We start from the raw sequence: 26,004 nt of genomic DNA on the forward strand, positions 1-26,004 counted from the left end.
GAGGAGTTAAGTTATAGGCAAGTAGTTATGCATGCCTGCCTCCTGGAGCTGTGTGTGTACTGATGGACATGTGGGCACGAATGCCAGTACCCGTGAGTTCAGACCTTGCCTTTCTCTGCATGAGTGGATAGGTATGAGCATTGTATCACTGAAGTCTGAAAATGTTCTTGGCTCATGCAAAAATTATCACATGATCTTTTGAGTGCTTGCTAAGCAGTTTCCTGCCAACTCCTAATTTGTAACCATCTCATTAGAGGTTACAAGTCAGGAAACAAGGTGAAAAAACTTGTAGTAAAGCTAAGCCAATAGTAAGGAAACTGTAAAAATCTTTCCCTCTTAAATTTGTGGTAAATGTCAAGATCTCAAAAAAGTCTTATTTTTACATTCTTGCTTTTTCAAGGTCTTGCAATCCAGGTGGCACATGGAAGTTAAGCTTCTGTTTCAAGAGTTACTTTAGCCTATCGGAGACCATGGTATAAGAAGAATGTGCAGTTCTTAGGTCATAAGATTTGAGAGCAGTGCTTTATGAGGCTTTGGTGGTAATCAGTAACTAAAGCAAGGTGTTTTTCTTGGACCAGAAGAGCTCTCTGCACTGTGTTATAATTTCCTCAGCTTCCAACTTCAGGAACTGCAAAGCATGATGCATTACACTGAATGTCGCTGGGCAGAACCAGCTATTATTCTGTATAGCCAGAGGCGATTAACTCCTCATTTTGGAAACTAAAAACGCAAGTGCTAATCTTCTAGATAATGTGTTTGTCAGTGTTCTATCATAATAAAATGCAAAACAGTCCTACAAAAACGCATGTTCCTTTCAAAGGTCTTCCCAAATTGTCCAGAATTCTAGGCTGGGGTTCAGTATCTCTATGAGAAAAATTTGAATGGGTTCCTCATATCATGGACAGGTTATGGGAGAAGTGCCAGAAGCTTTGCTGTTCTCTTTTGTACTCCAGTAGCTCTCGCAGAATTCTTTTCTTTGTAGCTTCATATCCCAGGAACCATTATTTAGCATTACCTCTGCTGATTGCATGTAAATTTTACTACTCCACTGGCTGCTATTAAATGGGCCAGAAGAGACAACCATCCTCAGAGGGTGAGGAAGACCAGATCTGCCCAGTGGGATCTAGGATCGTGGGGCCATGGCTGTCATTATGAGAAAGTCTCTCTGAGACTATGAACCCCTTAGAAATTGGAATAAATTTTTACTGCATACCAGCATTTGCATGTGGTAAAATGACACTGGAGCAATTAACAGTATAAAGGTAAAACAACAGATAAAGCTATATAAAGCTATATAAAGTAGGTAGCAGTGGGAGGAATTCTGATGGTGAAATACAGCTTCATTTGAAATACCCATACATTCTCATGAACCTTACTGTCCACCACTTGTTCTGGAAAAAAAAATGTATATTTCATTTCAAAGGTGAATTTAACAAACATTGTATAAAAAGAGAAAAAAAAAAAAAGCTGAATTTTGGGGAAAAGGCAGTAAAGCAGAAGGTCACAGTATTTTAGTCATCTAGCCACAGCTATTGCACCTTAAAAAAAAAAAGGTATGTTGCAGGCCCTTTGCTTTTTCAAAGTATTCCGGTAAGCTCACAGATGGACCTCAGAAGCACTTGCCTGAATTTTATAAAATGCAAAATATCTTGCAGTCTGCTGCACTGAACCAGAACTTATTACACTCTCTGTCAGCACTTCCCTTAGGACATTAGTAAGGGATTTCTTCATTAAATGATTCAAAGAAAAGTTCGCTCATCAGCATAATTCTCAACATGAATACATTTTTTACATTACATTAAAAATACCTTTAACAAATAGTCCTTCATGTACGGGCATAACATATCTATACTGTTATTTTGAGGATATAACATTTAATGGGAAAGTAATAAATATATTGTATGAGTGGTTAAGAATTTTAAAAGCACATTTCTGGCAGCAGACTTATTAAACACAGCCTATTGTCAGGATCAAGCCCTTAGAAACAACGTTCAGTGGAGTAGTCCGTCATTGCCATGTAGGAATGTGAGAATCATCCTTTTGCTTTCTTCTTCACATTTTCAAGATGGAAATGCCCTACCAGAAGCACAGCTAAGCTCTCTCCTGGTTCACCATGCTGTTACTCACCCCCTTTGAGGGATTACTGCTGCATAATGGGTATCACTCCTCTCCTTCCCAGAGCTTGGCCAGACTGGTCTATGAGCATATAACCTTCACGTAACTCCACTGTGTTTTGCAGCTTTTCCAGAGACAATGGAAACCAATAGCTGATACTAATAGAGCAGCCTTCATAGTAACCACTTAGTATTTTGATTTAGCATATAACATAATATTGAATAAGAAATAAAACGCTTATGATTAGATGAAATTTTTTTATGCTGGTACAAAACCAGATGTGACAACTGAAACTCAGAAGGAAGCTAATAAAGGCATTGCATTAGTGACTTTAATTGTAAAAGGAGATTTTCAGCAGCACATGTATTTTGCAGTCTTTTAAAGGATCTTATTCCCTGCTTCCTTCCTGTAATGACATTGCACAGAAGTTGTTTTTACTTATCAAATTAAAAATGACAGACTTAAAAAGTTTTCAACTGTGTAATCATCTAATCTGACCTTCATTATCACTATCTAGTTAGTTTCCAGCTCCAGCACCTCTCGAGTTGTAACCTAACACGTTCAGAAGTTGTGATATGTCAGAAATACTACAATGTCCATTACAAATCACAGGTGTGAAATCACAGACTTGGACTGACTTCAACAAACAGTAGCCAAAAAGAAATAAGAATTGCCACAGCAGTTAAAAAATTGCTCTCCTGCTGCTCCTTTCAGTAGTTAGTATACAACGTAGCTTTTAACTGCAGGAGACCTTAATCCAGTAATAATCTCAGCTAGTCCCATCTATTTCAAAGGTCTCTATAGATGCAGACAAATAAAAGAGAGAATCCCTTTTTTACACTGAAAGAAACGCTCTACTCCCCTCATCTCCTTTGCTCTCTCGGGGAATATTCTTCTCTTGGCTGTTACACATAAATGAATCTTTCTATGTGTTTGCTATTTTTTTGTTATATTTTTCAACTGAACAAATCACCTTGCAGTTAAAGCTGTTCTCTGTTCTCACCCAGACTCCATGCTTTCATACGTCAGTGACACCCTCCACTGATCAAGGGAATAAAGCCTCCAGGCTTCAGAACCAGGGGTTCTATAAAGTGCTCTTCATCAAGGCAGATCCTAAGGCTTCATTTTTGGGATTTAATTTTATGATGGTGCAGAAATTAACCCTTCAGCTGCTTAATTATTTGCATGCCCTTGCTGTGAATTCTTGCCAGGCTGTCGATACTGAGAAACCACCATGTAGCAGACTGCAAATGAGGGCTTCAGCTAGCATTGCTGATTTCTTGATATGCCCTTCATAAAATACACACACACACACACAAAAAGGGTATTGTACTCATGGTTAGGAGCAGGAGGAAGTTTGTTTTGGAAGGGTGAACTGTTCTAATGCTTGGGACTTCTGCATTTGTCACAGATGTTCACAGACTAACAGTATTTAAAAAGAAACCACCACGCAAAATGTGCAAATTAAAAGTTAATATGAACATGAGTTTGTTCATGTTAAATACTAAATATGTGCATATAAAAAATAAAAGGATTACATATGAATTAGCACACTCTAAAGCAAAATATAAAGATGAAAAAAGTGTTATAAAGCTATGTATATTATCCCCAAAATTTTGAGGCTATTTGTATTTCATCCTTTTTCTATGCATATCTCTAGACTTCATGGGGCGATGCTCTTTCTCCCTCAAGTTTGTGTAGCAACTCATATGATATAAAGCATAACAACAAGGTAATTTTCTCAAAAGCTGCTTGTATGGATAGATGTCGATTTGTATATCAGAGAACCACAAAACCACAAAGGGATTTAGTGCTATTTTTAATTTTAGAGGAAAGCCACAGTTTAAAGTGTGATAGGGAAATTATATTGCTTTGCTTAAGGAGACAGGAGAGCTCTATTCACATCCCGGATTTCTCAAATGCTCACTACCAGCAGTTTCCAATTATGCTAGCTGCAGTGCTGAATGTTCTACAGTACTGCAAACCATTTCTGAAAAGCTTAAACATTGATTAAGACAACAATTTGCTTGCCTACACTTTCAAGTTGCTTTCCATACAGGTGTCTAAATCTCGACTGCAAATGAGAGGAGACAAAGCCTTAACCTGTCGTTGAGAATCAACACTTTATATTCTTTCTACCTCTGTGTCCCCATCTGAAACCGAGGCTGGTAGGAAGTGTTTCTGTGACAAGGTAGGACTCACTCAGTAGTGACTGCAAAGCACTTGGAACCACTAAGATGGGAAGGCCGTAGAAAAACATTGATTATTAGCACAGTTTTATTACTTCAGGTTTTGTAACCCTGAGAATACTTTCCGAAGCAAACAGCGCTTGAAAAATAGGGCTGTATTTCTGTTTCAGGTCACTGTGGCTGGACATGGAAAGAACCACTTTGTATATAGCAGAACTTCCTCTTCATATGAAAGATTCAGCCAGCCCACAGACCGCCACAGTCCCAATAAAACATAGAAGAGAAATATAGACTAAGTATACCAAAGGAGAAGAATTCCAAAGTAGAAGAAGAGCAGGAAGCTTTAAACACGAAGTAGGATTATTTTAGCACAAATATTTTCTGTCCACTTCCATTAAGTCAATCTTCCTGTTACATACAATGTATAAAAAACAAAACCAAACCATTACTAGACATGCAAAGCTTCAGTGAGGTAAACCTGGATCTTCAGTGAAGCCAGATGATAGCCACAGTCATAAATACTATTTCCATTTTCTAAATAGGAGAGAGACAGAGATAACCAAAACAACTTGCCTAACTTGTTCAAAGGGCTCCGGAGGCATATCCATCTTGCATTTACAAACATAAGAGGGAAAGAAAATTCCCCTCATTTTCATAAATATTATCTCAAAAACAACCAAATGAGAGAAAAAGAAATGAAGAATTCTATCATGTTACTCTTTCAGTATCTCTGCTCTATGAAAAAATGAAAGCAATAGAATAAATCAGAGGAGATTTGTCTCTAATCACTATTCCTCCCCTAACACAAGAGGGCCAGAAGAATTAATACTATACAAATTCTCTTTAATTACTTCTTTCTTTGCCTTTAGTTACTCTACTAAGAATAGATCCACATAAAACTATCTCAGCAAAATAGAAATGTGCACAGATAAAGCAAGGATCAATTATTAGTATTGTTAATACAGTACACCCAATGCTTTGCATATTAGCACCTAAACCAGAAAACATTGTATACAACAGACATACTAGTTTTTCAGAATTGCAGGATAATATTGCTTAATACTCTAATAATCCTTGCACTGAATTCCACACTTACTGCATGCAGCTTTAGCCTGCATTCGAAATTGCACACAAAACACTATAAAGTACCTATCAGTTCCTGAAGGAAAAAACTGATTGCATACTAAGAATGCTATTTTGCCCAATGAAATGTTGTTGTGAGTCCTTAATCACTCCAGTAGCATTTATGAGGATCCTGTAATCATCGGGGCTTCATAAAAGGCAGAGATCTATGCTTTATCACTTTGCTTTCCAGTTGGTGAGAATATCTAAAGCCTATGTCCTCCTCAGGTCTGCCAGCTTAGAACTTCACAGCTCTTATCACGTTATCACACAGGAAGGAAATGACTAATTTTGTCTCAATAGCAAACCGACAGCAGGTTGTGCTACCCTGATCATGCACGATCCAATCAGATTTGGTTGTAGAACATATATTACCAATAATAAACATAGAAAATGGAAAAATCCTCCTCTACAAATAGCTTAAAGAAATGTAGCAATGATGTTTTGACGACACTGTCATTTTTCTGTGTCACTATTTTCTACGTACCGTGAAGATGCTCTGTGCTAATTCTAGCTCCCTCAGCAGCATTCCTGCTAAGCATCGCAGATAGAGGAATGAATTTATAAAAAGAGACAGAGGGTGGAGTCATCTCACCAACCTGAATAAGGCATCCAGTTTAACTTAGAAATCTAGTTTCTCTCTAATGAATGGAAAAGAAATCTGTCTGTTCAGAACTTCATCTCATAGACTTCTACCTTAGAACTTTGGTCCTATCTGCAACTAATTGTTGATTAGATTTCCTGTAGGGTCTACAGAGAGATTTGCCTCTTTAAATGTCGTTGTCTACACTGGTCTTGGTATTGGTCTACTCTGTTCTTCTATATTATTAAAGAATCTGATGCTCAGATTTCAGAAACTATCAACACTAGCATTAAGTGGTAATATTTGTGAAAGTAAATGAGAAATGAGAGACGTGAGCAATGAGACATGGTGAAAAAAATCTGAGAAGAAAGAAAGACAAGATTTAGGGCTGAAAAATGGTGAGGACATGGGAAAATGAGACATAAAAAAGGGAACAGGAAAAAAGAAAAAGAAAGATAAAAAGGAAATCAACAGAATGAAAGTGAGGAGCAGAAGTGAGATAGAGATGAGAACAGGAAAACCTTTTTAAAGGCCAAAGGAAAGAATATGGGGTGTAAAGCAAATGAGGGGATAAATAGGGAAGATCCTGCCACAAACCCTGATACATCAGAAATTAGTGCTAGTTCTGAGCATGCAAATCAAGATAATGGCACAATAATTTAAATAAATAATTTACCACAGGGATTTAGTGCATCTATTTAAAAGGATTTGGAAAGTAACAGTGGAGAGCTGAAAGCCTGACATTTAATAAATGCTTTAATCTACACATTCTCCATGCTGTTACGCATGATGATGAGGACAACAGAAATCACTGTGCTAACGTAGTACAAATATGTTTATATGTCTGGCCTTTCTTGCTTGAGTGCAGCATTAACTACTGACATGAGCATTTCCTTTCAACTAATGTGTGCTAAAAGCAAAGATCTCAAGAAGAAGCTGTCATCCTCAGGCTGCCAAGGGCTCATGAGAATGCTGGTTCAATAAATGTTTCAGAATTAGTTATTAGGTTTCAGGTTAATTTTTTCTTTGAGATTAACTCACTCTGTTTTTACAATTGGTAATGAGATTTTCACTAGCTTAGGAGGAGGAGACACAACATGAGGCAAGCAGGTAGTAGAGTGTAATTAGGAGAGCTCCTGCCATCAGATCTGGAGTCTTGAATTCAAAACTCAAGTTAGCCCAACATGCAAATGGGGTTGATGATTGCAGGTAAGGTGCCAGCAAATGTGTGCTCACTGTACAACAAACAGCACATTCCTTGGTTCAGAGAGTGGGTGTTCCTAGGTAATTTGCATGCACTGAGCTACATAAGAATCTGGTAAGGACAATGATTCATATCATTGATACATATATCTGAAACTCACACAACCCTATCGCAGATAGCCTGGTTCTCATCAGTGTTATTAACACTTCACTTCTATTAATATAATGAGTCACACAAAACAGGAAAACAGAAGTGTTGCTGTGCCACCCAAAACTGCTACTCATTCTGCTTATTAAAAGATTGCACTTTCTACAAACAGCTACATTACACAAGTTAAAACAATAACAAAAAACATTCAGAGAAGGACATTTTCCATGCAGTCAGATGATGATTCCATGTAGGTGGTACTCTCATCCCCAAGCAGTCAAAGGCTAATGCACAGCGCATCAGATGGGAGGACTGCACTCTAGTTTATCTATCTCCAAATTCAGCAACAACTGCCAGTAAATGTGTAGGCCATTCTCACAACAGAAAAGGTTACGCTCCAGTCTTGAATACTGTCAGATAATCTCACCATAATTCACCATGGCCCAAGAAAGTTTGCAAAAAATACTTCATTCAGTAGGCTTTAGAACACTGTTGTGAATGTACAGAAAAATACAACAGAACCCTCTAGTGGGAGTCGCACTGTTAAGTTGGGCTAGGCAAAATAAAGAAAATTCAAAGAATGGACAAATAAAAAACTGTCATAAGCCTTTATAAGGATCAACCTTAACAAACACTACTGCTCCAAACACATGAAAAATAACCCCCATGCCAACTGCATACTGCATTATGACAGCAGCATACATTTTGACTTACACACAGGATGAGAGTATGAATCACTTAACTATCTCAATGCATGATGCAAAGGTATAATAGGTCTGTACCTAGCACTGTGAAGACATCCAATCTTGTTTAGCTCTTGATTGCTTAATATCTATTCTTTTTGATCAAACACTGTCTGGTCTCCTTGAGGTGATGACGGCAATCATTCACACGCATTTTGTTCATTTTATGTAAACGAAGAACTTGATGTAGATAGAACACAGGCATTTATAATTTAGGCCACTTTGTATCCTGTTTAACTATTACTTTAAAACATTTGCAATTTTTAAAGAACAGAGAACTCTCTTGCACATGCTAGTTTGCTGCTTGAGGAATGCTGCGCCCTACATAACAAGTACCTGTACTTTTTGCACCTCAAAGCCCCTGTAAGAAGTAAGCTTCCCTCCTAGTCACAGACTGCCACTGAAATACTCCTTGATGCTCTGTCACCTGCCATTGACCAAATCCTCTGTCCTCTTAAGCGTTCCTAAAGAACTTCTCAGCCAGTCCAGCACAAAACACACAGAAGAAAACTGGATGCCATTTGACAAGAAAGTATACAATAGATCACAAACAGCCCGGCCTAAGAACAAAACCTCACCAAGAATCAGAAGGAGATCACTATTTTACAGCTGGAAATCAAAATTCCCCTTTCACGTGGAAATGGTTGCACTTCCTTTACGATCATATTTTTCCCAGTTCTGCTTCCTGGTCACCTCCTCTCCTTGCTCTGTGTCCTCTCCTTTCTTGTACTGGTGTAGCAGGACCGTGTCACGTAGCTCCGGAAACATACGCCCACCATCCTCTTTCTCAAACTCACTGTCTATATATAGCAGATAGAAAGGTGCTGGGGGCTGCCTGACTTCCCTTTTCTTTTGAACAGAGGTTGTGGGTAACTTTCAAATTTGACAACATTGTAGAGGAAAGTCTTAGAGGAAGTGTTCTCAAAGCCACAGAGAGCTGTGAGCTCAGGATGGAGCAGCAGAGACACTACCTCATGCAGACCCTTGCTTCCCAAAGATACTACAGCTGGGGGCAGCTAACAGCTCAGCATCATCAACAAAGCCTCACTGCAAGGCGTGCAGTTAAGAGCAGGAAAGCAACCACTGGAAAATAGAGACAGTCCTCTTTGCATCCTGCAGGAGGGCTCCTTTAAGTCACTTCTACAGCAATTTTAAGCAAAAATAGTCTGATTCCATGCTTAATGGGATTGTACTTTATTTCTGTAAGTGGTAACCTTTCTGCGACCTTGTCTTGCTGTCTTGGGGAAGAGAATACCAAATACTTAGCAATTTTGTAGTATTTTCTACTTCCAAAGCATTGCAAGGAGGAATTAAGTATCTTCTGTTGCTTTATCCATAACTGAGACCATTGCTGTAACGATATAGAATAAAATGCTATAAAGCTTTGGTGTGGAAAGCTTATCCCAGAAGAATTAACTAACCATATGAAGACACTAAACTCTGTTCTCATCAGGAAACTCTGGGCAGTTCCGTTCATGGTCAACTTGTATTTTTGGAAAAGACTGAAGAAGCAAATTACTGAAATAGCAAGAAATCTTTCTCTCTCTTCACCTGAGTGTGGTTCTTCAGAATGAGTCAACATAAGAAGTATGAAGAAAAATCAGCATGAGGGACCATATTTTATTGAATTCTCTGCTGACTGTGGAAATAAATATTTGCGAAAATAGAAACTGTGAAGTGATGCAAGAATTACACTCCATCTGTGAGCATCCCAGTCTTTAAGCATGGGCAGCTGCTGTAAAGCAGCATTTACGAGCAATATTACAAAAGCAAGATTTGCAGGATTATATTCACCCGAATCCTGATCTTTATGAGATGCTTCACAATACAAAGGGTGGTAAGGCATCACAATCAACTAAAAGTCAGTGGGAGCATTTTTTTTCCCCCCGTTCTCCTAATTTATGCCTCGAAGCATAACAATTCTTCACGTGTTATTTGCATTAACTGTACCTTGTAGCTTGAAGTATTGCAAGCTAACAACACTGCAGAAAAGCATTTGTTTTAAATGCAGCGTTGTGTGTGCATATGAACTAAGGTTACATGCAACATGAGCACTAGTTAATGGTTCTGATTCCTGGGGGTTGATTTCCCCTATTTCTCATTCCCACTCAAGGGCACAACTTGTAATTAGGGTCAGATTTTCAAAGAGTGTAGATAGACTATAGGCATTAAAATAAATGGCCAGATCTTTGCAAGACTTGCCTCAGAGTGTGGGATAAGATAGTGTTATGAATCACAGAGCTGCTGAGTGCTAAGCACTTTTAAAAATCAGGGATTTCTTATATGCTCAGATTGAAGCTGAGCTCTTTCAAAAATCTTTTGTCAACTACAGCATTCTTTGACTGCTAAGTATTTGAAAAATGGGCCTTTAAATCTTTGTGAAATGACAATTTTTACATTAATAAGAAACCTCACTATATAGCACCTATAAATCTGGCCAACAGCAGTCTTTAGGTAGCTCTGATTCCCCAGAATTGTACAAACCACCCAGGAATACGTGCTCCATGGGGAAGAGGGCTGACACTGTGTTGTCAGTGCTTACTTGTGCTAATTCTGGTCCTTCTGAATCCATGAAATACATATTTTGCTAGTTAACAGATGATGGTAAATACTACTGATAGATCAATCTCTTTTCACCATATCTCCACCTACAATTGAGATTTTAAGAATTAGATTAAATTTGAAGCTTTGAACCCTCTGAGACAAGATAAAAGAAAAAAGGTTCATTTCCACATGACTATGTATTTCTATGAATACATGACTACATGACTATGGATTTCTATGAATATTTCTTCTAGGAGGAAAAAAATAAAGTTATTTTTCTTATGCTCAAAAATTAATACAGTGTAGAAATAGTATGAGGTTTTAGATTAGATTCTCCTTCTATCATTATTTGCTCTATTTATCCTATTTTTTTTTCCAAAGCTGGTAAGTTCAGCCTTGCAGACTCTATACTGCTGACTCAGCTGACTGAGCCAAAACTCATAAAAATCTATTTTAAAAAGGTCCACTGATTTTATTTTCTAATCATAAATATGAAATTTAATTAGCATCTCATTGCTAACGAAGTCACCGTGGAAGGCGAGACTGAGGAATCAGGCACAGAGATGGAACCTCAAGCGTAAACCAAAACAATTGTTATGCAGGAGCCAGTTTAACTCCTGCTTTCCTTCACACGGGTTTCAGCTCTTTTAAGAACTGTGTGCTCTGTTCACAGGTTTCCTTCTTTGATGGCAAGGCCTTTCTATCTTCTATGGCAGAAATTATTCTAGCATGATATAGCATAAAGTAAAATAAGAATATACAAGGTTCAATTGGGATTAGAAACAGAAACAAGGTAGAGCAACTTGGATCTGAATTCAAAATCCTGTTTTGTCATAAGATAAACAGGTCAATAAGTGTTTCAAATCCTATAAAAGCAATACACTTATCACCTGAGAAAAGAATTTATATTGTTCTCCAGGGTACTGCAAACATCAGAAAGATTAAAGGATTTTTTTTTTTTTAAGAGCACATGGAGAATTTAAAAAGCCTCTTTAAAAAGGAAACTTGTCCAGCCTTTTATTATTAACATTCCTAGAAGGAATGTCCTAGACACCAACCAGCACTGCTGCTGGCATTACTGGGTAAAATCCTGTCTACTGAGAGCTACTTCTGAAATCTTCTCTCTGCATTTTATGAGAGGACAAGAGTTCTTGATCTGTCTTTGTCCATCCTTGCCTGTATGACAGGGTTACCTTTGTGACATTTCCCTACCCAGCAACACAGATGGTTACTTGAGTGGAAGGCAAAAAGAGCCAGGGGTTCTTTTATTCCTGCTCCATGAGGTGCCTCGGTGAAGGAGACCAAAATGCAGAACATCACGGAAGAGAGAACTCGGTAAGAAGTGGGCAAGTACCGTGGGAGAGCTCTGAAAGGGCTGATGAACTACAGTAACCACAGAACTGTACTTTCTCCTTATACTCACACTGAAATTGTTCATAGCAAATGAGTGTGGGAGGTAATGTTTGCAGGACCTGTCCTGAGAGAAAGTAATCATTAATGATTCCCGGTTGCTAGTAAAGCTTTTGAAGTTGCTCTGGGTGTTTGAATGCTCTTTGGTTGCTCTCAAGTAACAACCTTCCCTAGGGTAAAAAGGGCTTTATTAGTGCTGGTCATGGCTGCTTCTGGGTGGACAACTCCTTTATTCTTCTGTGTTCCCTGATGTGACTTGAAAGCTGGAAACATCCAAGAATGTGGTTGCAGCATCCTGAAAACTTATTGCCTTGCAATTTGACAAAACCTGAAGCTCTTCCTTGTTCTCAGTAATGGAAAGCAGAGGTTATACATCAGGCAGCATTCAATAGAGGAAGGCGAGAGCAGTTCAGGGGCAATGAAGGTTTCTCAGATACTCTGACTAATTTTCTCTTGAGAATCACATAACCCTTTAAAAGTACTGTTCAGCCTTTAGGGCAGCCCCCAATGAGTACAGCAGTATTTTCATACTGGTTGTGAAGACTGGTGGATGGACTGGTTAGATGATACTCATGTGTCCGCATTGCCAAAACCAAGTGCACTCCAGTTCTGATGATCAGCTGCCCTGATATACCTCAAGTATCTCCCCCCATCTCTCATCAACGTGTCTGCTCGCAGAAGCGACAGTCTATTTATATTCTGACGAAAAGCAGCAAGAAGCCGCTTTAAGAACTGTTCATTTTCTAGATCCTGTCTTCACCTTTCTCCTTGCATATAACAGGAAAAATTATGGCTCTCAGAAAGTAAAAACACAGAGGAGAAGCATATACCTTATTATGACATCCTGACCACTTCTCTCTCCTAGCATTAACCCTTTCTGTCCTAATAACCCTGCCTGCTTGGAGCTGAGGAAGCTGTGAGAAGGAAGACTGGTGTAACAGGAAGAGTGAAAGCAGAGCTACCAAGGACAGAAGGGACTTTCCAGAAAAGAATAAAATTCAGCAAAACTTTTAAATAAACAACTGGAAAGCTCTGATTGTAGTGAGTTGAAATCTGACTTCAAAAAGTAAAAAGCTACAAAGAATGTCTGTTAAAAATAGATTTCTTCCTCTTGGTCTCACGTAATTATTCACTTAGAATGGCCAACAACTACAACCCAAAAATGCTATCATTGGGTTTGACTTGGGAAACAGGAAACACTGGACATTTCTTAGCAATGGTAGTGATGAGGTGAATGGTGGAGGTGAGGTAAACTGAGTGAGGACTCATTCAGAAAGTTGGTAACCTTTCTTTTAGGGATCAGAAGCTGACATTTGCAGCTCCTGGTATCTCCACTGGAGTGCTGACATCAGTAAGGCACATTTATCTCAATTCAAATTTCTGGAATAACTCTTTACGTTTCTTTCTAATATTTATGATATCATTCACCCTAGCAAGGTAAAACGGAATTAGACTTTCTCACTTCACAGTTTGAGGACCTGAGATGGATAATTCTAGTAAAAAATGTTTTAAAGCATAAAGGAAGTTTAAAATAATAACCATATTCTCCCCGCAGATTTTTATATGCAAACTTCTAGCTCTCAGCCAAAAATGTTACCATACATTTTCAGGACAGAAACGGTCCAGCTGATCGCTCATAACCCATATCCAGCCGGAAGACTAACTCAGTTCACTGTGATTTTCTCTAGATTGCTAGTGTGGGCTGCAGGCAGCTGCATGTGTCCTCCTGGGCTTGTGTCAGGCCAAACCCAGGGCAGAACAAATTTCTGGTTTGAGACTACTGAGTTCACTGCCTCCATGTGAGGGCAGGAGGAAGGTGGGAAGAAACCACTTCTAGACATGCAGAACGTAACACAGAATGCCAGGATGTGGCATTGCGCAGCCCACAGAGTCTGATGATCTTGTGCGGCTTTTTATAGATGTTAAATGCAGGACCACAGAGAACCAATACTGGACCATGTTTGAAAAACAGCACAACCACCGCCCCCTACTACTGTTGTATACGTTAAGCATTCTCCATGAGAGCGAAAGAAAATAATGCGAAAGAATCCTCCAGATGAAAATACGACTTCCACAGTGAGGTACAGAAGACTTATTAAAGCACCACAGCCCGTCTATGCCTTCCCTCTGATTTCTGATTTTTTTTCATTTGCTATGCTGTATGTATTGCTTCATTTCCTTCAGGACCAGTCACAAACCAGAGGTGACAGATATCCTCAGCTCTGAAGCGTGCTGTGCAGGGAGAAGTTTGTTAGCTGTTCTCACTCACCTGATGAAACTACCGTATATGGGATGGTAACGAGAATCAGAGAGGAAGAGGAAAGGAGATACAGAAAACATAAGCGAGGCAAGTCAGAAAAAAGCATCAGACTGAAGGTAGAGAGGACTTGGGATGTCCTACAAGGACCAAGATAACAGCAACTAACCACCCCTCACCTTTTTGCATGTTCTTCCCTCACAGTTTTGAATATTCAGATGATCTTTACTGTTCTTATCCCTTTGTACAGAGACTGCACTTAGATATGGGCTGATCACATTAGCTGTTTAATAGGCTTGCATCCAATATTTCTAATACTATCCTGCTAAAATGGCTTTGTATTTATGCACAAATATCTTATAATGATGCAATTGCAACGAGTTTGCATTTTTCCACAATGTAGAAGTTCTAAAAGGTATCAGAGCTTGTCATTAAACTCACAACCTTCAAAAAGAGGCATTCAAATCCTGACCATTTCTGTCTTAAACCTAGCACTTTCCAATTGTTCTTTGCAGGTGAAAAAGTTCATTCCTTCCTGATACTGTATTCTCATACAGCTTCTAAAGTAACTATTGAGCCAGACACTACTCTCCCAGGTGTGCAACCCCAGTTGTTCAGTGATTCAGTGAAGGTGTTACTGTCAATAGCACTTACTCCAGCAAAACCGACTGATATTGCTCTCACTATGGATACGGACAAGTCACAAAAACATCATTCTGTTTTGTAACACTCCATAAGAAAATGCCCAAGTATCATTTTTCCTTCAAACCATTGAATTTCAGATTAAAAAGAAACTGACTCAGTGTTTCCAGCCTTACAGGAAATGTAATACTCCTTCACTTTTTTTTTTTTTCTAAAAAATAAAGCAGAAGAAAAACACACTCCTTTCTGACCTAAGACAAAAGTTTAAATACATATTTTTTTTCATACTGCATTGTTAGCTTTCATGGCTTAAATTGCAAAAATGAGAGAATAAAAGACAGAAGGAAATTAAACCTTCTACAATAAAACATGTTAATCTTGGATCTTCCTGAAAAATATGTAACTGAAAATACAGGTACTGGAAGGATGCAACATGTCAAAAATATTCAGCCTGTTCAGCCTGGAGAAGAGGAGGCTGAGGGGGGACCTCATTGCAGTCTACAACTTCCTTGTGAGGGGGAGTGGAGAGGCGGGTGACCTGTTCTTCGTTATCACCAGTGATAGGACCCGCGGGAATGGTGTTAAGCTGAGGCAGGGGAAGTTTAGGCTGGACATCAGGAAGAGGTTCTTCACCGAGAGGGTGGCTGCACGCTGGAACAGGCTCCCCAGTGAAGCAGTCACTGCACCAAGCCTGTCTGAATTTAAGACCGATTGGTCTGTGCACTCAGTCACTTGGTCTAAACTTTTGGGCAGACCTGTGCGGTGCCAGGAGTTGGACTTGATGATCCTTATGGGTCCCTTCCTACTCGGGATATTCTATATTCTTAAACTAATCAATATTGAGACTTATTCTGTCCTGTTTTGGCAGGAACTGTGAAGGGAAACTACCAGAGCAGTAGCAGAGATTATTTTCCCTCCTCCTCCCCCACCCCCCGTCCCCGAGAAAATCAGCTCTGCAATAGTAAAGAAGACAAGAAAGTTTATGAAATTTTGTATTTTCCTTCTGTGCAAGGCGTTAGTGAAATTAGTTTGATGATCACACCAACTACTTCATTATAAAGTTTATAATAAGTTTATAATAAATAATTATATTATATTAAAATATATTATATAATTATTATATATATTATAATATATTAAATAAATAATTTATAAACTCCATTATAAATGTACAGAATGGCAACTATCTTCACAAAAAGCCAAGAAATAGAGATGCACGCAGTAGCTGCTGGATAGACACTGCGCCTTGTTCTTGTAAAAGACTGGATGCACCAGTCTTTGCATGGAGATGATCCATGCAAAACTGCCATGGCTTCATTCAACAGCCCAGTATGGTTAGTGAATTGTAAACATCCCTGGTAGTTTAACTGAGATGTTAAAAGCCAAAAGCCTCCAACTGATCTTATGTCATATTCTCAGTTGATGATTAAGAAGAAAAGACTCAATCACCAGTTGCACTGCAGTTTGGAAATTAGGTGTATTTGGTGTTAGCTTTAGTAAAAGAATTGAAACAACCTTCGGGTGTTTTCCCAGTTTGCTCAGGATTCAGAATTCATAGAGGAAAACATCTGAAGGGAAAATCTTTTGCCTTTTAATAGTGTTTAAAACTTTGGAGGAACTTGGTTTTGTGCTCAAATATATTAAATGTGTGTAACAACCTATTAAGCATGCTCACTGATTTCAAGTAGGTAGCTTAGAAATGTTTATACACATACAGAGCCATAAGAAATGAAGTGGAAACAACCTATTAACTGCTACTGAAAACCATATATGTCCTGCTTGCATACGGTTTTGTCTGCATTCATATGGAAAGAAAAAAAAAAGGATCTCATTTTAGACAGAAAGCCTGCATTAAAGTTTCAGAGCCTCAGTTACAACCTGCTGAAAATTTGCCAGCAGACATCCAGCACTGAGGGGGCTGGTGGGAATCTTTTCACTGGTTGCAATGAAGATGTATTCCTTCCCTGAACTACAATGAACAGGGCAGACTTATCAGGCTTGAGCAAACAACAAGTATCTTTGTGTAAGGCCAAACTGGCCTCAGGGACCAGAACAAAAATATCTGTTAATATCACACAGTGCTACTTTATACAGACAGATTCACCGAGGCAACAATTACTAGCAATAATATCACATACACAGCTGTATATACATTTACCCTTTTGACGAAACCAGAATGTTATAGCATTTACTTTGACATTTCTGATAGATTTCCAGTGAGATTTGACAAATTCTTCTTTCCTGTTGAGTTGCTAAACAGATTCACTGAAGTAAACAGCATTAGAAAGTAAAGCTCCATCCAGCACTGAAGATAAAATAGGTTTTGTGGGACTAATGTAACAAGAATATTCTCTTCACTACATATTCACTAGTGATAGCAGACAATGCACAACACACGGTCAGCTTCTGGTGCTATTGGTAATACATTACCCTGAGCTGTGAAAAAAAACTTGTGTTTGCCTTCTGTATAAAAGAGCACAAAGGCCCTACCTGATGGTAAATTTTTAAACACCTCCCCCCCCCCCAGTACATCAATGAGCATGTGAGAATTCATGATACTCACAAACTAGAGCCCAGCTACTTGGCGGAAGAGTATGAAGGAAGAAAGGTGCTCAAAATAAAGTTCAGAGAAGACATTTATGTTTAACTAAAGTCAGTGTGCAAACCTTCAGGCAGGGAGCAATCCACTGCTGCCTGCGGCTGGGACAGAGCATGTCTGGGTATATGGCAGATGGTCCACTCTGTCAAATCGCACTTTAAACAGATTAGCACTGTATTCTCCTTTTGCCTGAGAGGAGCAAAAGTGAGAGGGTAATATAGGGAGAGAATACTGACTGAAGAAGTAGAGAGAAAGAGCCTTTTATTACTTGTTGGATGTGTGCCACAGAGACCAATTATATACTTTTGACATCAACCATTATAATTCCAGAGTCCTTGAACAAATCACAAGCAGAAAGGTTACCTTCCTGAAAATGTTCATTGCCATTAAATAACTGACCCTGACTAGAGGGTGAAGGCAGCACTTAAGAGAGAGTTTGGGGAAGAGAGGAGATGGAGAATCTTATTACACATACACCTGAGAAAACCCCATCATTTGTTCTGAAAAGGGAATTGCAGATTCACTGCAGATACTCTATTCTCAGCAAAGCGGACAGCATTCTGAGAATGCAAATCCTACAGACAGCAGTGATAAACAGCCAAAGCAAAAATCATATCTCACTGATACCAGTTGCAAAACTCCACTAAACTTGGTGAGGACTAGGGTTTTACCCTCCAGTTTGAAAGCCACAAGACCTGAACCAATATTCCTTACTCTTTTATGGTTTAGATAACTGTGGGGGTTACTTACAAAGAAAGCTGTCACAGGTCAAATTCCACCATCAGTTACACAACCTTAATGACCACATCTAAGTGAAACTTTTGTATTTCATGAAACATGCACTTCAGTATCAAAGAGAGTTGAGACACCTGATAAGTGGATAGCTTGTTCTCTTTCAATAATATAGACATCATATTGGGAGAAATAAAGATCTTTATATGCTTCATCCTCTGTGAGTAATCATGCCACATAACTCATTAAAAATTTGACTAAGTGACAGTATAAAACTAAATCATTTGATATACTACATTCAGATTTCTTCGGCATATCCCAGTTATTTGGGATGCATCCTTTCAGAGAAGGCTCAAGTTGCTTTTAATTTTAAGAGGTAAAACTGCAGTCAAATGGTTCTCTTCTCAATCATGCTAAACTTTTATTTTTCTCTTAGTTCAGAGTTAAATATAAATGGAAGTAACTATTTGCGTAAGAACAGGGAGTCCAGCATGTGATTCTGAATGTCTGTTCCAGGGGTGCCCCTCCCAGTAAAGCAATTTGCTGGGTGGGTGGAAAGATTCCAGGCTCTTTCCAGCTGAAATTTCACTTCTGCCAGGTAAATGACTAAAGAAACTAGAAAAAAAAATAATTCTAGCTCCACATCCCCTGGAATCTGTCAACGCAATTTTGACAATGCCCATTTAAATTCAACCCACAGCAAACCATGATGATGAGGGACGATGGTAAGAGGGAAGGGAAAAGCGGCGAAATGTTGTCTCAGCCAATTTATTTCTGGGAGGTATCAAGGCCGCATGAGAAGAACTAGTACTGGGGACACAGGATACCAAAAACACAAAGCACAAAATCATCATGCAAGTTCTGCAGAATGACTAAAAGGAACACCAGAACATTTCGTGTCACAAGACAAGTTGTAACAGAGTAAGGACTCATATTAAAATTGTACGAACATCTCTTATTTTGTTGTTCTAGGCTTTTGGACTTTTCAACAGATCCAAAAGACAAAGATATTTTAATGTACCTGCTTCAGTATTCAGAAGAGAATGCTCACAGCTCAAAGGCCACAGTTTGCTAGCTCTGAATCAAAAAGGATATATTATAATTGCAAACATAGTTTAAGCTTCTTTCACTCATAAGGAGATAGACAATTTGAGAGAGCAGGGTAGATTGCTAAGAGAATTCTCTCACACAATAATTCTCTTATTAATTCAGCTGAGTTTAATATGTGATCCTTATTCAGTCCCCAAAAGCCCAAACCAGAACATCCCTAGAAATAAATCTTCAGCCTCAATAGCCCTGCTTGAGAAGGTGAGGCTAAAAAGCTTCATCAAAAAATTTACTACTTTGTCATATCTGGTTCAAAGCTTACAAACTTAAATACACAATAATAGCAGATACTATCCTTGGATGCATTTTTAACCATATCTGATCCTGGCAACTCGTAGTATTTAAAAAATGAGCTGTTTCCAAATCCTTGGAGCAAAGTTACTCCCACTACAGCATTACAGCAGGGAACCTCTCTCTACCGCTGAGATTTGAAATCCCATGGGATTCAATGGGACATAAACTACCTTAGTGTCAGATCAGAAGTTCTGTATTTAAGAGCTTTACAAAGCTCTTGCTCTGCTCTAGCCTGCATATGCTGTAAAGGAAAGAGGAGCTGAGAAACTGCAAAACTTCCTCCAGTTCCCCTACACGTATGCGGGGAGATGCCAAGGCAGCACAGAGTAAGACCATCTGCTTCAGTGGTTCCTCCCAACATAAATGTAACATCGAGATTAAAACAGATAGAAAAATCTGATGGAGGGTTGGGGTAAAAACTTTGGAAAGAGTGGGATGATATAAAGAGCAGGGATAGAAAAAACAACGTCAGGGAAGGCTGTATTTGTGAGTAGAAAGGAAGCTATGGTGTGTTATAGGTATTAGAAAATTTTGTTGTGAGAGAGAAGGAAACAGACAGGATGACAGTGGTTATTTGTTGTGAATCTCTAAGTACGAGTCTGAGAATTGGAGGGAAGCTACTTAAGTATGAAAGTCTGCTACTTTGGGATGCATCTCCAAAACTGCAAATATGCAAATCCTGAATATGTACATGAGCAAAGGGGCAGATATACAAGCAGCATATGTGTACAAGGACAGCCCAGTGGAGAGGCAACACCATTGTGTGTGCAAAATCAACTCTGCAGGGCTGCAATGTATGCTGTGTGCATGAGAAAGAGGATGGAGCAGGAAGGAGGAGTGCATCTGAGAAGCAACAGGAAAGGGGAACACAAGATAGAGAAGTAAATCACAGAGGGGAAGGAGAGAAAGACTGAGAACATGGGGGAGGATGTACAGTCTGTTGCACAGACAAGAAAAAGAAGGTGGAGGGAAGAGAAAGAAAGGAACAAGGGGAACATTTGTCACACAAAAAAAATGCGCTTGATGAAAAACAGGCATAAAAAGATGGTGAAAAAGTAAGAGATCCACTAGGGTTGAGAAAATAATAAAGAAAGTGAGAAGAACTAATTAAAAAAAAAAAAAAAGATTGTATTAGTTAATAGAAAGCATAAATCCCCAATGAAAGGATTTTAAAAAAGGGTTAGGGCACAACACACCATGAATAGAAATTCCCTGGAGACCAGTGCTGACAATCAGCCCTTTCATCTCCCCCTGCTAGGCCTCCATTTCAATCGTCCTTCCCAGCGCACACTTCTTGAAGAAGATGTTTTCACCTCCAGCTACCACCTGTTTACCTCGCTGAAACCTCGGCTCCGTGTACCCGCGCGTGCAGAGTACAGTTAGAGCTGCTGAGGGCAAGGAAGGCACGAACGCAATCATTCTCAAAGAAACAGGCTCTTGAAAATGAACACAAAAAAAAAAAAAAAAAGAGGTGAAAGGTGAAAGTGGAACTTGTAGTGATTAGAGTCAAATGCCGTCCTAGCCAGCAGTGAGGTGGAGCTGATCTGACAGCTGCTTTCCTTACCTTGGGTGCTCATGAGTGACCAGGCTGTCTCGCTGCAGCTGCTGCAGGCTGAGAGTCCCTATGTTGCCTCCATGCAATTGCCACCGTCTCTCCAGGGGGCCTGGAGAGGTTATTTGTACTCTGCAGCTGTTAAAAAGTAAAGGAAACACAAGGAGCAAAACACCCCCTGACCCCAAAAGTGCCGAAAGTTTAGGGAGAATCAGGAATAAAGGAAGCAAGTGCACTGGTGTCAGAATGAGCAAAGAGCGACACAGAAAGTGAGAAAAAGTGTGTCAGAGGCTGGGAGGGGCGGAGAAGGAAAATGCAAAGATCTGACAGGAAACTAGACTATAAATCTGCTTAGGGTTTAAAAAAAACACATTTCTGCTCCCCAGTGATACAGCCTGTTTGCAAATGAGTCTGCACGCAGGTGACAGCAGAGCCCTGAAGTACCACTGTAAGCAAATACAGAGACACTTCTGCCCCTTCCCCAGGAAGAGCAGTGGGCAGAGCAGGCAGCAGCGCAATCACAAACAACTGGCTCAGATTGAAAAGGCAGATTGTCTTCACTGCCTCACTTCTAGTTTCCTGGACTTTTAGGGCATGTTTCCCCAGGCAAAAGCGGGCATGCTGAATGCCAGCCTTACTGGTGCTGTGCCTCTCAGACCACAAAGCAGCAGCCTTTGCTTCTCAGTACACACGCTGGCTAGAAAGCAGGCAGGAAAGAAAAAGAGAAAGGAAGGACTGGACAGAAGAGAGTTTCAAGAAAAATAGTTCCACGCAGAAGTTCTGTGTTTTCCCAAGGTTTCAAAGGGTTTTCAAGAAAACATCTATTTAATTAACAGCTACTATCACTAAAAGGGTAGTCAAAAAAATTTCATGCAAGTATTAGAATATTTTACAGTTGAATGATACTTATAAAATATATATTTTCCAAAGGAAGTCTCTGCTGACATAAATAAGCTGCAGGATCTTGAATGGATTTAATGCTGGACTCTGGGCTCAAAGCCACACACGGGCAAATTTAACAACTGGTGGGTCTCACTGACGACATTTACTGGCTGGGAGGCTTCTCCCACAGTCAAGCCAACAAGAACAAAGCAAGCCAGTCCTGTTTTAGTCCTGGGGGCCAGGACACACCACTGCTGCTAGTAACCTTCCTTCAGTGCTGCTATGTTCTTCAGGGATCCTTAGCCTGCATCACTTGCATGATGCGCCTGCCACTCTTACCGACTCCTGTTCTGCGATTGCCTATTTGACCTCCAGGGGTAAAACAGGGCACAAATAATGCTCTACTCCCAGTCGCTACCTAGGCTTTGCCCTTTGCACTGGATGGATGCACTCAAATGAAGACTCACTGGAGTCAGCAACAGGAAAGTAATGGAGTGAGAGACAGAGAAAGGAAAAGTAGTTGTTAGACTAAAGGAAAACAATGAATGGAAAGAAAGTACAGTGGAAAAAAATTATCAAATGATATAGCAGCGTCAAAGGATACAGCAGCGACAAAGAAAACAGAATGAAGGAAGTGAGATGATAAACTGAAAAGAAGAAATGTAAGGGAGGTAATATATGGCTCAAAGTGTCATTACAATAACACTCAAAAGTGTTCTTATCAAACTGAAAACCTCAACCCTGTGCAAGCTGGGAGGGAGCAAAATATATTCTAGACAGCAAAATGCGTGGGGCAGCTCTGCTCTTATTCTGCCTTATCATCCTTCTGATTTCATGTGTTTGTAGCCAGACCGATAGGGGCCTAAGTTTAGCCATAAGGATGAAAGGGATTCTGGAAGAGATTCCAGTTCTCTAAATCAAGAACTCAAAGACTGAGGAAGGCAGGGATTTCTCTCTCCCACTGGGCAGCAGTAGAACATGCTATCCCCTTAACAATTTTTTTGTTTCCATTGAGGACTATACTGTGGTGTGCTACTTATATTCTTGTGCAACTTTATCAAAATCCACCTTTAAATAAACAGCAAGCTGCATGTGACAAGGTGCAGGAAAGCTTCGTGCTTTGAGCAACCAAAATCTATCCACGTGACAATTGCATGGATGAGGTTCTGCGGTTTCTGACATGACCAGCACAACTAGGGGAAAGCCATGGATACTTTGGAAAAATACTATGAAATACTGCTATACCAATTGTGGCCTACCATTATTCCATCAAAAGACAAGTAAGTTACTTCTGATCCAAGCTTTCGACTGCTTTCATAGAGGAAGCCGATTTGTCCATGCAACAGAGGAACCATTTTCAGCACAACCAGAGAAATTAACTCTGCTGACAAGCAGGCTTTGCGGCTTCACTTCAATTTAAAAAACACAGGTCTTCCACACACAGTTCCTAACCTGAAAATAAAAACTTGACAGAATTCTTGTTAAAACTTACCAAAGCTTGTTACAGTTTTCTCCTCCTGTCCTTGATTTCTTCAGCAAATTGGGTATCAGACAGTAGACTACAAAAGTGCCCTCCTGAGTAAAGCAGTGTTAGATACCATTTGTTCCTGTTCCTGCTTCTGTTCTGCTTAATGTTGTTGACTACAAACAGCTTTCAAAATGTACAGTAATTGTTTTAAAGATTCCACATTTCCCTGGGCCTAAAGTGAAGCCCTAGAGATGAAGCAATTACCCAGTAAAGCCTGAGCAGCTTAAAGGAGTCTATTACTGAAACTTGAAGAATGTAAAATTCTCCTAATCATAAAGACTTTACTGGTAAACTGAGATTAGTCAAGTAGGATCCAGTTATCAATCATAAAACTACCCATAACTGAGTATGAACTGTCTCTCACAAGAATTTCAAATCTTAATTCCAGTTTTCAGTTTTTAAAAAAATATTCTCTAACTATAAATATATTATGGCTGAGGTTACAGTTCTTTGAAGCTGGTAGACCGAGGTGATATATTTCACACAATGCAAGTGCGGAAAATAATTATGTCCTGTTAGGCAACTAGAAAATTCAAGAAAATGCTGATGTTCCACCTAAAATACAGGTATATCTAATTCTGCATGATCTGAGCCTTAATGGTAAAACCTGAATAACGAGCATCTTAAGCTTTTTGATGCTGTACCTTCCCTTCCTCCAGGCTTTTACTTTAGTATCCTTGCATAAAAACAGCAACATTTCAAGGTTATCCTATGCCTTCTATTAGTGCCATCAAACAGTGAAGAAGACTTGGCATCTGAGAGGTTCCTCTACATTGTTGCCGGCCTTCAAAGTATTTTGCTCACAGCAACTTTCACATGATAACGTTGTTGTCAGAGCCTGTAGGGAAAGCTTCTCCTTCTGTCTGTGCCACAGGAATTGTGCAAAATGTGTTTATCCAGGGGAAGATTCTCTGCGTGCAGCTTGACTTCCTACAGAATGCCTTTTTACTGAGTTGATTCATCAGCACTCAGGAGAGCAGGTCATAACTCAGAAAGAAAGCTGCTGGATATCTTTAAGTAGTTGCAGAATGGAAAGCTAAAAATAAATAAATTTTCAAAAAATCAGCATTTGGAAGCAGAGAAATACTAAACTGTCCAGCTCTTAATCTGCTGTTCATTTTCTTCTATTCCCTTCATCTCCCAAGAGAGCCATCCCAGCCCATGAGGAGACTGCCCTTGACTCCTTATCAGTGTAATAGTCCTGAAAATCCCTGGGTACCAGAAAAGCATTTTACAAACTAGTGATCTGAGAATTAATATATTGCATTTCTCCTGCATGTCTTAGATCAGTAGCACCGTATATATTGTTAACACAACCCCTCCAACTCTTTAGAGCAAAGAAACAGAAGTATTAAATATTTTCCACGTTTTACATATTTTATATTATCAGCTTTGCTCAACTGTCCTTAGAGACTATCACTCTTACTTAGAGATGCTCATAATTTATCACTTCTCTCTGGAGATCTGACTTCCAGAACAGAAGTATTTCCCTATTCAATTCACCAGCCTGTGGATAAGCAGCTGTTAGTGTTCATCTGCCTTTTCTAGACATTAACATCAAAAATGCCCCTTGATCTTAAAAAGCGACACACAGCAGGGTTCCTTTAGCACCTTTGGGGTAATGGTTTAAATCCAGTAGGGAAATGCTCCCATCTATAGGTTTATGATACACATTTAAACAGTGTTTCAATTGCCTGAACTATGAAATAAGATGACAGCCAAACATATATCAGTGGGAAACAGACAGTATAAAATTCTCTCTTCATTTGACAGTGTTGGGGCTTACATATTTTTGCACAAAATGTTCTGTCTCTGTCGACTTTGACAATTTATCTGTCTGTGTAAGCTGTGAGCATATTCGCTCTCCGTTTTATGACAAAGTTAGGTTCAAATCTATTGCATGAGTTGGGCTGACATCCCACAGCAGAGCAGACAGTGCCTTGCTGAAAGATCTGCCCTCTGCTGAAGCAAAGAAGTCAGACCTATTCTGCCACTTCTTGGGGCCAAATGGAAAAAAGCTCCAGGCTCTGTGACACTTGTTCCAGAAAAGGCAGAGTTAATTTCATGATTCCTCCAACCATTTCCTTTTCATTACACATAAATTATTCATCACAACTGGGTATGAGCTCAGGTCCTTATGCTGTTCCTTATGCTCTTAATTATATATCCATAGTGCTTAAAATCCAAGAAACTTTAAACTTTCCAGACAAATACTTAAGTTTCACAGCAACCAATGAGTTAGACATTGATATCCATACTCAATAGATGATGAAACTAAATTTTGGGGAGATAAAAGAAAAGAATATTTCCTACCTCTTAAAAGTCATAAAAGTGCTTTTTTTTTTTTTTTTTTT

At 39.3% G+C, this 26,004-nt stretch overlaps 1 protein-coding gene across 2 annotated transcripts in view; it reads right to left on the reverse strand.

Moving 5' to 3' along the window:
• CARD11 (caspase recruitment domain family member 11) overlaps positions 1 to 21,689 on the reverse strand; it is a 47,059-nt gene extending 25,370 nt beyond the window's left edge. The window contains exon 1 of one of the 2 annotated variants that reach the window (XM_080556742.1): positions 21,253 to 21,689. In XM_080556742.1, the coding sequence (XP_080412868.1) occupies positions 21,253 to 21,265 (13 nt within the window). In that variant the 5' untranslated portion in view covers positions 21,266 to 21,689. Of the gene's footprint in view, positions 1 to 8,681; positions 15,215 to 21,252 lie in introns of those variants that run through there. The other variant, XM_080556743.1, reaches the window with a different exon arrangement.
• Between the last annotated feature and the right edge of the window lie 4,315 nt (positions 21,690 to 26,004).

This window comes from Anser brachyrhynchus, assembly GCF_964034855.1.
Source record: "Anser brachyrhynchus genome assembly, chromosome: 15".
In the NCBI taxonomy this organism is placed as follows: Eukaryota; Metazoa; Chordata; class Aves; order Anseriformes; family Anatidae; genus Anser; species Anser brachyrhynchus.